The sequence below is a fragment of the Tripterygium wilfordii genome, chromosome 4, assembly GCF_013401445.1.
Source record: "Tripterygium wilfordii isolate XIE 37 chromosome 4, ASM1340144v1, whole genome shotgun sequence".
NCBI classification, from domain to species: Eukaryota; Viridiplantae; Streptophyta; class Magnoliopsida; order Celastrales; family Celastraceae; genus Tripterygium; species Tripterygium wilfordii.
In genome coordinates this window covers 6,036,518-6,050,372 of record NC_052235.1, presented here as the reverse complement: position 1 = coordinate 6,050,372, position 13,855 = coordinate 6,036,518, and the positions used below count along the sequence as shown (strand labels likewise).

The 13,855-nt window shown below is 34.5% G+C and overlaps 1 protein-coding gene across 1 annotated transcript; it reads left to right on the top strand.

The window, feature by feature from the left end:
* Positions 1–4,680: 4,680 nt before the first annotated feature.
* On the top strand, positions 4,681–6,385 carry LOC119996415 (NAC domain-containing protein 100-like). The gene is made up of 3 exons (XM_038843039.1): positions 4,681–5,039; positions 5,146–5,423; positions 5,524–6,385. Exons 1-3 carry the CDS (start codon positions 4,847–4,849, stop codon positions 6,082–6,084), a joined length of 1,032 nt encoding a protein of 343 aa, XP_038698967.1. The 5' UTR covers positions 4,681–4,846; the 3' UTR covers positions 6,085–6,385.
* Positions 6,386–13,855: the final 7,470 nt, after the last annotated feature.

Sequence of the window (13,855 nt, the reverse complement as noted above, 5' to 3'; positions counted from 1 at the left end):
TATATATAATGTCATAGTGCCCCAATTCCCAACTATCAATTATTCAAAAATTAATAAGAAGAATCAAGGGATCAATTAATTATTCTTATTATTCCAATCAACAAATAATAACACTTCCATAATCTAAGCAAATATTATGGACTTTAAGAATACGTTTTAAAAATAATTTTCCCAACTATCTGGACCCTTTAAATAGTCCACCAAATTAATTTTAAAAAAAATATCATGCTCATGCTATTCACATTCTAATTTAAATAATTAATTAAAACAAATTAGGAATGGTTAGTAGCCTTGGACCCTTGGTTGTTCTAAAATAAACCAACCATAATCTACCTCCTCTCATATATCCTGTCACGATCATATATAAAGGTTGGTTACAACTCCCATTTTTGTGTGTACACATAAGAACTCCTTCTTGGATTAATTAATTAATCTAATTGTTGTGACCACTTGGAGAATAAAATCATTATATTTAATTGCAATCAAGTCACAAAGATAAAGATTCTTTATACATAGATTTTACTCCCTATATTGGTAACCATTGACTTGAATGTTATAACAGCTCCTCTAGTGGAATTTCTAGTGTATATATATAGGAATTCTCTAGTGCGGACTTAAAATACATATTAGAGAATCTATGTTTTTTTTGTAAACAAGTGGAACCCAAAGTAGTTGATCTCACTTATCATTTCATTTTTCAATATTCTCAAAAAGCAGCTCGTATTTTAAGTATGCACCAGAGAATTCCTATACATGTATGTATGTGACTATGTATGTATGATTGAGAGCACTGTGTGGCATTATTGTTCTTTCAAGCTTATATTATCATATATTGTTTAGTTTGTAATTATAGCTTAGCAGCCTTAAAGTATATGTAAAATCTATCTGTATTTAGGGTAATTACAAAAGTTCTTGACCAAATATGTGGATTCAATGCTGCACTAAAAAGTTTACAGAATTTTGGCCTAAAATCATGGAATCATGCAGTTCAGTGAACACTCCAGTTTAGTGTATCTATCGCTACCAAACTCTCCTACAATTAATTCATTATATTCATCATCATGACATGTGTTTGTGGTACATGTAATTACACATAGAACACTTTATATATATATATATATATTCAGCTTTGTTTTTTCATAAAAAATGAATATATAGTTTGGTTCTAAAGCTTCACAAAAATCACACAGATTCTCCGAATTAGATTAAGGTCCTTTTGCCTCAATACCTATTTGTAAAAGTAAAATCCACTTGTGCAATTGGAAAAGAAGATAGACATCGACATGTAATAGATATATAATTGAATTGTTTCTCATTAGACATCCTAATCCAATAATGCATCTAATATGCCAATGGCACCATTAGATAGGCCAGACAGCCAATCAATAAAAATGTCATCATTGAGGTTTATATAAATACATCTAATTTTAAGCGCTCAAGTCCTAAATATTTGAGATTGATGTTGATTAAACAATCTTAAACTTAAACTATAAACCCTGAATCTTAAAACCTAAATTTTAATCCCTAAATCATAAATCAATTTTAATATCGGTCATTTAATCAAATCTAGACTTAAAAATAAATGTATTTTATAATATAAAGGTATAATATAAGGATGTAAAATAAGGGTAATTTTTTAATGATGTCGATGAATGAGATGATAAGTGGGGTCCATTATTTTGGGTCCCATATATTTCAAATCAATGATATAAATTATAAACATATATCATTATTTTATGCTATTACATTAAATCTTTATGGGAGAATTTTTCTATTTAAATAAACTTTAATAAGAACGTTCTTACCAGAGAATTCATGATTAGATAAGATTGTTAATGGCTACTTTTTTCAATTAACTTTTACGTGGACTAATCAACAAGAGAGAACCCAAAATGTGAGATTGGAGTGGCATTAAAGTGACACTATTTTATAGTCAAATCTTCTTAAAAGGCAAAAGGGATCATTACAAACTTCAATATTTACCCCTAATTGGGTAGCCAAACCCAACACTATTCCACCAACCATTAATTGCCACGTAAGTGTTTCCTTTCGTGTCTTCATGTCGGTACAATTGAAGCAGGGCCCCACACCTCCGGTTCATCCCCACGAGATTAAATTGTCAAACATTTAATAGTTCGGTACAATCTTTTCACCTGACCAATCACAACTCTCAAAGTGGCGGCCACTTCTCCCGTCGGCAGTGGCGGCGCACTGTCAATTCTCTTCCTTTATCTCGATCTGACGTGGCAATGCTGACGTTGTTTTGTTGACTACTTGTCCAAATCTAGACCGTCGGATGAAAAAGGTTCCCAAGACGATTGAAATTCCTCAAATTGGCTAAAGCTGCCACGCGTCTAGGACCCCCCCATGATTAAATTGTTTCCTGCAATTACTTTTGGCATAATCAAGATATTAATATACTTTTGGCATAATCAAGATACTAATAAATAAGTAGTAATACTTTCATCTTATAACAAACTAAAAGACCACTATACCCTCACGAAATTGACAAAGCCTCGGTTGGGTGATGGTTAGGTAATAAACAAATAAACAATAATAACCCTACTAAAAGTAGAAAAACAACTTTTGAAACGATATTGATGTCAAGGAATATAAAATCTAAGACAGCAATATATATATATATATTATATACGTACATACATACATGGGTGTATGCATGCTTTTGATTATTGTTACCTTAAATGGGTGTCAGTGATTTTTGAAGAGTCTATTAGAAGGATGATACATTTACAAATTTAGTGCATTACGTGTAACTACACGTCTCAAAACACACTAAATTAGATATTTTTCTATGTGGTTTATACTATTGTTGGATTGTTTGGCACTAGGGATGACTTTGGTTAATAGCTTTTGAACAAAGCCACAAAAACTCTGACCGACTTTCCGCGCAATAAAGGAAATAATAAAGAAGGATAGGCTACTAGAGTAGTGGAGATGTGAGGCTAGGTTGGTGAATCTTTTTGGGGTAAAAATTGTACGGCCTCGTAAGATTATGATTTCAATTCTCACTAGGAGCAATATATATTATTGTGGTCACAAATTGTGTTTTGACCTCGCTTATCATGTCATTTGGTGGGAAATTGATGTGCGCGTTGGTCTGACGACACAACTTTAAACTCATATATCGGATATCCAAACGATAAACTTGTATGATGTTTTTAATCTAGTACGGAATTATATCCAACATTTTGATTTTAGACAATAGAATTGATTTTTAGATATATTACTAGCTTGAAAGCTTACCAAGGAAAGAAAACATATACGCATGCATGCATTAGGATCAACAGGGTGTATTAAAATACCAATTTATTTTGTTGGAAGATTCTTACCAAACCAAGTAATTAACTTGTTTACCCAAAAAGGGAAGAGAATGATACACCACACGATTAATAAATTGGAACACTACCAAACAAGCTTAATCATCGATGATTATTAACCATTTAATAACGTTTGATGTTGATGTGGTATGTTATAGGCCATCTAATCTAATCAATATTATATAATTAAAACACAATAGGCTAGATCTAGCTGAGTTATGACTTTCCTTAATGAAAGTTAGGGACCGTAAAATTTTTTACTAGTTGCACTAGTCACGTCATAATTATTGACGTGATTGGTGAAAAATATATCACGCCATCATTTAGGATAGTGTTTAGTGTTATATAGAGAATTACTTACTGTTAGAGTGTTATATTGGAAAAAAACTCAGAGCATCTGGGTTTTGAACTTTTGATGTGATGCAATTTCATCAGCTGCAAATGACGAATTACACCACAAACCTAGAAAGTAAAATCTCTTAAAGGAGACTTCTTTACCTTGTAGAAGAGTCATATCATCCTAAGAAACATCATCTCAGTGTTCCACCTGTAATACACATTTTTATTTTTCACAAACGGTTTGTGGGTATTATAGTAAATTCAATACTAAAATCATTATAGTACTTTTTTTTAAAGGGAGAAATGTATCATACAAGTTTGTCGTTTGGACATTTGATATGGGATTAAACTCGATTCGTCATACGCCCTCGCATAGGAATTCCTCACCTGACGAGAGAGGAAGTCTAATCAAAGCCCAACGTATAGCCACAAAGATATTGTTCATAGTGCAAATCAAATTGAGTACCTCTCGAGTCCGTACAATTTGATTCGAGAGATTCACTAACTAGGTTATCTCCCAAGTGAATTTTTACAGTAAATTTTTCCATAAATGTATCTTTTTTAATCTAGGCATGAAAAATATGGGCTTACGTTGTTGACACTCAGATCCATGTAGTTGTAATAACAAGAAAAGAGGTCTAGGAGAATGTCTTTGGTAGCATCAAGACCAAAGAATCTGTTTAGCTTTAATATTATGTGCTAGATAACTTTGGTTAAACAGATAACAACTAACTTAATGACTTTCTACAGTCAATAATTCATCTTATTTTACCTAATAATTGATTAATTAATTAATTATAACAGCATAGTAGTTATTGTCACAATTTACATGCATTAAAAACAAAGATAGGGAAAAAAAAAGAAAAAAAAAAGTAGTCAAAATGAAGAGAAAGCCAAAAGGCTTGAAACCACCCACCACACCAAGTTTCCTAACGAATCACGCTTCTTCGTTTTCATCCCCTCCATGAATCAGTATTTAGGGACGTCTGTTTCTCACAACACTTGTTTTTAACAAAATCCAACTTTTTCTTTTTCTCTCAACAAATATCTACAAATATCTTTGCAGTTCATGATACTCTTGCATACTTTCTCCCTCAACTTTTCTTGTTGAATATAACAGAACACAGTAGAGAGTTTTGTTTGGATCTGAAACTGTGGATTTGCAAAGCATGGAAAACATTTCAAGGCTGGGTAAAGAGGAGGAAGAAGAAGAAATGGAATTGCCTCCCGGGTTTCGATTCCATCCGACAGACGAAGAGCTTATATCAGAATACTTGTTCCAAAAAGTACTTGATAGGTGTTTCTCTTGTAGAGCTATTGGTGAGGTTGATTTGAACAAGTGTGAGCCTTGGGAGTTACCCTGTAAGTTGCCTAAAATCAGTACAATCTCTTAATGCTTATTTTTTCGATATTGTATCGATCCGGATTGTGTATTAACTTGTTGGTTATTGGTTGTTTGTCAATGCAGGGATGGCTAAAATGGGTGAGAAAGAGTGGTATTTTTTCTGTGTGAGAGACAGAAAGTACCCAACAGGGTTGAGAACAAACAGAGCCACTGATGCTGGTTATTGGAAGGCTACGGGGAAAGATCGAGAGATTTATAAGGCTAAAACACTTGTTGGGATGAAGAAAACTCTTGTTTTCTACAAAGGAAGAGCACCAAAAGGTGAAAAAACCAACTGGGTTATGCATGAATACAGATTAGAAGGCAAATACTCAGCCTACAATCTCCCCAAAACAGCCAGGGTAATCTATTCAATCCTCTGTTTTCTCTCTGTTTTCTCTCTGTTTTCATGAGTCGCCATTGATGATAATTTTCTTTGCCTTTTCAACTTTGTTTGTGCAGAATGATTGGGTTATTTGCAGGGTGTTTCAAAAGAGTTCTGGTGGAAAGAAAACACATATTTCTGGACTGACGAGGCTGAGCTCCGGCGGCAACGAATTCCACCGGTCGTCGGTGTTGCCTCCACTGACAGATTCATCGCCAAACAGAAGTGATAACAGAACCACAAACACCATAGTCGATACGCCTCACCCTCACGTGACCTGCTTCTCCAACGCAATATTGGAGGACCAGAAATCCCAAGTGGACATGGCTAATACTAACAGCTTTAATACCTCCCCTGAATCGACACTATTCACAAAATCCTCTCTTCCAACATCTTCTTTATTTTCCTCTCAATTTGCACCAAGTCTGGGGAATCTGCAGTACCCAGATAATGCTCTGATGCCTGAACAGTCTATACTGAGGTTTTTGTTTGAAAACAATTATGCAAACATGACACAGAACTCAAAAGAATTCTCACAGGGTACCGATATCTCTTCGGTTGTATCGAATCATGATTTGGTTGATGATCCATCATGTTCAGGTGGACCAGTTGACCTTGATTGTCTCTGGAATTATTGAGGGTTGCAGTTGCAGTTAAAGAACACAGAAGAAGAAGAAGAAGTATAATTTTTGGAATTGTTGATTACTGTCATGAAAATTGTTCCATATGTGTGTGTAGATTCCCAGCATCCAAACAACAAGAAGTGATTGTATATGTTTGTAGTAGAAAATCTTGAGCTCCATATAGCAGGGGTTTTTTTTTTCTTCTTATTTAATCCAGATTGCACTCTCTCATACTGTCTAATTACTTGTATATAAAAATCAAGTTTTAATTTAGTATATTTGATGGGAATCCAGAGACTGAATTATAATTTTTATTCTTTTTTTTGCAATAATTCATTGTTTATTTTCTTAGAGCATATTGGAGAATTATAAATTATATATGATTAGTTTGTAAGTGTCAGTTCTCTGATTTTGTCATGTTTTGTCTCTTTTTTGAGGTTTATGATGTTAGGCCACCAACCAAGAGTTCATTTGTTCTTAATTCCTAGTTTGGTTCACGTACAAAAATCTTCTGGGGATTCCTTAATTAATCTAAAAATAAGCCAATAATTCCAACACATTTGCTTGATTTAATCCTAAAATTGTAATAATTGGGGACATATATTATCAACTAGCTAGCTTGTCCTTTCGTTCTTCACACATCTGGAACCACTAGCTAGCAAAGCATGGAGGGCCATATCTTATCATTTGTAACCATCACTGCTTTATGAGGACATGACATATATATATATATATACACACCAGCTCTCTAGCTATCTCCATGTGTCATGTAAGCATTGCTCCATGTGTCATGTATGCATTGCAGCTCTCTAGCTATCTCCATGTGTCATGTATGCATTGCTCCATGTGTCATGTATGCATTGCATGCTATGATTAATTGTGACATATATATATAAACCTAAATTTATATAAGAAAACATGAATTAATATTATCAACACACAACTGTCAACCTTCGGTGAGTTTGAACTAATGATATTATTATTCGTGACATGTATATATATATATATATATTCATATTACGCGTACCAATATTCTCCACATAGTTGTGATTCTATTACTGTGCACCCACAGTCTTGCACGTAACGATCTTTAACTATATTTTGAATACTAGAGGATTTTTGTTTGTTTTTTCTCTCTCTATCTATATATAAGTAATTTTTGGACTTGTCCTTTGTCGTTTAGTGCAAACCCAGAAGAAGAAGAAATCATCAGTGTAGAACATTGGAATATTTAGTGCTATATAGTCCTATTTCCAATAACAAATGCAATCTGATTGTGTTGGTTTTTCTATTTTACTGTTCTCGAATCTCGATGAGATCTCACAAACCCAGTTAATATTGGGCACATTGTTGTCTGCTGACTTCATGAGGAATATTGTAGATGGCTATTTTCAAGAAAAGTGAATTTGAGATTTGGTATAACTTATTTGAAAAAAATTATATTTGTGCAATTTAAACCCATACCGGGCGTTCAAATGATAAACTTGTATGACGCTATTTTCGGTTAAAAAAAAGATTCAAAAAAATCGCACGTAATTTTTTGGGTGTTTGGATGATAGGATCGATTGAGATAAGAGTTCTTGCTTAACTTTGGATCAAGCTTTTAAACGACTCGAACCGATGACAAAACACTGTTGATTCCGAGTTGATCCCATTCTATGAATGGGATAAGTTTACAGGGTGTTGATGTGGAATTTTTTTTATTTTGTATCAAATATTAGTTTGTTAAGTTCATACACTACCCTAATTAACCAAACATGAGAGAGACTATACAATTAGGGGTGAAGAAAAATTAGTTCAGGCCAGATAATAATACATGTTTATGAAATATTTATACGTTTGGACTCTAATCTAGATTGGATTTCAGATGTACTTAATTGATGAAACTCATATTGGTTTAAATACGGAGAAGTAAATCAGACACTAAACTAATTCAGTTTAGGGTCCTGACAAGTAAATCGGACAATATTCATGTGTTTGGACCGGGACCCGATTTTAGATCGGACAAACATTTTTGTGTTTGGACCCGGATTTCGGACATATAACTTATGTCCAAAATTAGTTTATTCTAGGTCAGACAAATTCGATCATTCGGATTGAATAGAGTTTTTGGCACCTTTATATACAATGTATAGTAGGAACATGTTAAGGATTGGCGGGGTCAGGATTGTGGTGTGCAGCCCTAGACGGCCAAAGTTAGGCAGTATGTGCTGGGCGAGTGGGCGGCCCTCGTCATTCTTAACTGCACTGTACAGACGCTGCCTGTGGGCCCCCAATTCTTCGATGAGTACCAATCAACACCAGCCTAATTTGTTTACGTCATATGGGCTTATGCTCGGCCCAACTTCACTGGCCACGTCATCTTCCTAACGAACCATTATAACTGCTCCAAGTGGCAGTCGATGAAGTCTGTACAATATTAGACCTATCGAATGAGCATAATACGGTGGACTGTATGAGAAAGAAGTGTGATAAGAAATTCAGTTTTATATTATTTTTTTATATAATGATAAATTAATAGTAATTATTTTTTTCAAATCATTAAAGGGGAGGGGCTTGAATTACGTATGATCCAACTCGCCAACTGAGCTAACTCGGGATAATTAAATGAAATTAAAACTAATTAGGAAAATATTAAACATATGTATTCCCTTAATAAAGCATGACTATTTACTTTTTTCTAACAGAAAGAATCCCATGAAAAATGCAATAAGAGGAAATTATTAATCATAATTATGTTGTAAATTATTATTATTAATCATAATTATGTTGTATATGATAATGTGAAATGCATTGAACAATGATGTAGTAGTATGTCATGTTTAGATAAGGTACTCTATGAAGCTTATCCATCCATTCCTACTATTTATAACTAAGTCCCCTTTAAATCAGTTTGTTTTCCACACGTAGTGAAAGTCCCTTAAAACGGACAAAAGGGCGTATATATATATATGGTCATTTCCCCTTTATCCCCAGACACAAAATTTCGAGAAAAGATTGATTTAGTTAATTTATTGATTATATATACATAGAGAGAGAGAGAGAGAGAGACGTGTGGCTCTCACGTTTTACACACATTGATGAATGTCCAAATTATTAATTTTTCTATTAACCAATGTTGTTCACTTAAATAATGATGTCATGAAAACGGACTATACCTATATTTTTTTATCCGATAATGACATCATACAAGTTTGTTTCCCACGTAACAACATAACATGTTGGGCCGAAGCCTAGTGTGCCACAATGGTATTGCTCCAAGTGTGAATCAAACTTAAAATCTTCTTAGTGTATATGATTTGAGTACCCTAGATAGAGAGAGTTACTATTAGACTATCACCTAAGTGGTTACTGCATGTGTATTCTATGAACACTAACATAGTACGTAAAGTATTTTTGACACAAACAACAAATTAGACATTCTATTTCTACATATTAATTTTGTAACTGCATATAAAGCTTGAATGAGAGTAGTCTTAGCCAGATTTGGCTATTGAATGAACAAAAGCATGACCAACCGAATTAACTACTCTTGAAAAGCCTTCAAATTCGATGATGCAATTGCAGTAGAATCCAAGTTCGGCCCATAACGTCTTTCATAAGGAAAATCAGGGGAAGAGTGGGCCTAAATTTTTTACTTTTGTTTGAGAAAAGATTATTGGGCCAGAAACAGCCCAGCCAAGTATAATAACCAACTCTTCCACCCCACAGTCTTACATCTTCTTGATTCTGTGTCAAAAGCCGGAGCCCGCCATGGGAATCTTCCTTGCAGAACTCAAATTCAAAGGTATCTTTAAAACCCTAAATCGACTGTTGAAGTCAGTTTTCTTTCGATTGAAGATAGTAAATACGCTTCAATAAATACACCGTTTGGGGTATACGAAAATTTTCGAATCTTGCTTTCGCTGTCTTGTAGGTGCAGTAATTCATGGCTGATTGAATTGACAGTTTCTGGTTATGTTAAGAGTTTGGATAAAATTATCATTATCTTTATCAGTTTTCTCTGCTGTTTGAGTATGATAGTTCATTCTGTAATGTCACAATCATTTTTTTTGTTCAGCTCGTGACAGTAATTAAAGTTGTCGTTACTTAGAAAAAAAAGTCGTGATTCACCTGTTGGTCACTGGGTTAAAAATCACTGTATATATTAATAATATTAAGACAAGGGTTGATACTTGATAGGAGATCAAAGGACATTTTGGGTGTTTATTGATAACTTTTTGGATCCATCCAATCAAGAGTCTTAACTCTGGTGTTTATTTGGACTGTACTGTGTAAACAACTGCACTTATGTGATGGTACCTCATATTGTGACAATCTTGGACCCTAGTATTAGTTGTGGAGGTTCATTAGTCATTTCTTCCAAGGAAAACATGGTTATCAATCGATCTACAAAATGATTGATTGATAGCCAATGGTGAGGTCTCCTACAGGTGATATGCTAGATTGGTACCTTGATGTATTATACAACAGACTATTTGCAGGTTGGGGGTAATTTGGAGATACAGGCTGCAGTTGCAGTCATAACAGAGATATTAGAAGACCTATGGTTGGATTAAGGAAATTAGTGTAGGAGAATCCCGCCCTTTTGAATTTTTTTTCCCTGGACAAAAAACTAAAGCTAAGGGAAGGTGGGAACCTAGTATTGCTGTAGACTTGTAACTGATATGACCTTTGAGATATCAACTTAATGAAAGTTAACAAGAGGGATTGTGAATAAAGAGAACGAGCGAGAGGATCATTATCAAAGCCTTTATTCCATGTAATATGGAGTCGATTACAGGAATCAACCCGAGAAATCAGTTTGGGCTATGGAGATAATCACAAACGGATTTATTATCATAAGAGATGGTTTGAAAATTTTCTGATGGATTATGATGTCAGTCTTATTGTTTGGGGAGACAGTATTGTTATAGTAGTGTTTAAGCAATGAAATAGTATTTTTCCTAAATGGATCAACCTAAAAGGTAAACAACTCCCATGCACAAGACTCCTGCAGTGGTGGAGTGAGAACATGCAGTATGTCTGCAAACATTACTTTCACATAACATGTGAAGAGGTTGTTTTTATAAATTGAACATGTGACCTCTAGGTTGCTCCCCTATAACTCTATCATTGTGCCACATGTTCGCTTGTAAATAAAGGTAAACAACTTTAGTGCACAAGGCTCCCGCAGTGAACGGGGTCGAGGACAAATAAAATGTATGCAGACTTTACCCCACAATCCACATAATATATAGTGAGGTTGTTTTCAGGAATCGAATCTGTGTCATCTAAGTTGCACCTCTCACCTCTACAACTCTACCACTGGTATTATACAGATGTTTCATTCTTTGCTCAATTATTTTCAGTCGTGGAAGTAGTTGTATAAGCTGTTTTTGTTATGAACGTACAGAAGCTTTATATCGTTATAGGTTAGTCTCATTAGGCTCTGAAAGTTACTGTCAACACATGACACTTTCACTTAAATACAGAAAGCTTTTCTTTATTTTAAATTTCTCCATATGTTTCATGCATGCAAGAGGGACTTGATATAGTGAAATTTATGTTGGGAAGTGGAACCAACGGCGATTCATATAAACTGATCCCACCATCTAGCTTGATTACAGCTGGCTATGTTTTCTGTTTAAAAGCCTCAAACTATGTAATTTTGGCTTCGGTTATTAAATGTATTCACACCACCTGCCTAAGCTCTATCTTCACCTATCTGATTATTTTTAGATAGTGATATTGCTTTACTTTTGTAAGGTTTTGCAAAGCTAGTAACTCATACAGTGCTCTTTTTCGTGATTATCTCTGTGATACTTGTTAAGATAACTATATCCATCATCAGATTATTTTAAGCTATAAAGACCATTAATAGGTTTAGGCTGATTTATTTTCATGTTAGTTGTTAGACTCTTGCTTTCTGAAGCATTGTACCAGTCTTAGCTGTTCTTTTCATTGCGAAATTATAAAACACAAGTCAGCAGATGAGCATAGTCAAAACCAAATTCCTAGCAGTAGCATATAGGTTCATAGACTCTTAGTATGTGCAAGTATGCTTCATAATATCCGAACATAGTTTGATACACTAATCTGAAAACCCTATTTTCTCCTGCTAGTTGTTAACAATAGATTAAAACTCCATCCAAAAAAAATAAATGATTAAAACATTGCACAGGGTTCAGTTAAGAGGGCAGATGGTGTTAGCCTGTATTCCTACATCACAGACAGCTTGTTTTGTTTTATAGAACCTGTAATCCGCGCCTAAATTGCAATAAACTATCATCACCATAGCCTGGTCATCAATTGACCAAAAATAAAATATAAAAGATTCTTTTGATATAAATGGAGTTACTGTATTGTATATACCACCTTTTTTCCTTTATTTTCAGAGGAATAATTGACCACGTGGACATGTATAACTCTGACAAGTGTGTTTTGTATTCATTTAATATGGTATTTAATACAATGTTACAAGTGCGTTGTGTATTCATTTAATATGGTATTTAATACAATGTTGGACCATACACAAGGCTGGAGCTGGCATCGATCAAGGAGAATTTAAGGTGGGTGACCCCATTGTCCTTTCTCAACCAATACAAATCCTGGATCCATTACCATCAGACCTTTGCTCTTCCTTTGTTCGCCATACTCAATTACTTAGACTTATCTTTCTTAGCTTATTTAGCTCTTTCTCCTTTCCTACATGGGACCCAGTTTTGTCTTTTCATGCACAAACTCAATGAAGATACCCCCCACAAGCTTAGTACCCCACCTCAATTAATCCCTCGTGCCTCCCACCAATGACCAAAGCATCCTGCATCCCCTACAGTGCTACTGTTATGATTAGAATCTTCTTCAATGGAAGCGGCCTTAGTCATTATCATCACTATAATGTGTCAACCTTTGTTGGCAGGCAAGGCAAGTCTGAGGAAGTGATGAATCAAGGTCCACGTCTTTGATACATTGCATTCATAAATCTCTGTGTGTGATTTTTTGAAAGACAAATAAATGAGAGAAAAGAGCTTTGGCTAATTAGGATATTCCATTCAATTAGGGATCCTGGTCCATGTTGTCCTAGCTCCATTATGTATGTGAAAGGGAACCCTGCGAGTGCCAAGGATAATGGTGCTTTGGAAACTAAGTCCTTAGGTCTTCCATTGTGATTTGTGAAATGATATCGTTATCCTTACTGATCATTTGCTTGATCATTTAATGTGGTTCTTCAGAGTGGTACCATTATTACTTTGGAACAGAACATTATATATATATATATATAATCAGGAATTCTCTTATGCGAACTTAAAGTAAATTTATGAAAGTAAAAGAGGGACCAGTAATCTCACTAGATCCAATGAGTTTGTGATTTGTCTTGGTTTCTACATTTTTGAACCCCTTTTAGGGTATAACTACAGATAATGTTTGATAGTCCTGTGTCTCATGGTAGATGACTACAGTCTTCATAAATATACTGCTGGGGGCATTCCCAGTATATGGACCTTGATGTGGTGCAGTCAGATGAGTCATACTGTTACGCCAATATTAGTGGATACTTGTTGCAGATTGAGATGGCTGTTAGACCTCACTAGGAATCTCAATCATCCAGACACAGCAATTTGTATCTTTGTTGAGTCCTTTTCTTTGATTTGGTACGTTTATGCCTTAATTGGTCTACAGGTTGAAAAGTAAAAGGTGTAAGTTGGATATGATATTGGTTGTAATCAGTGATAGGTTCTACAATATATATTTACACCATCTTCTCTTCTTATATTTTTTTTTGTCATGGTGTTATTGTTAATTT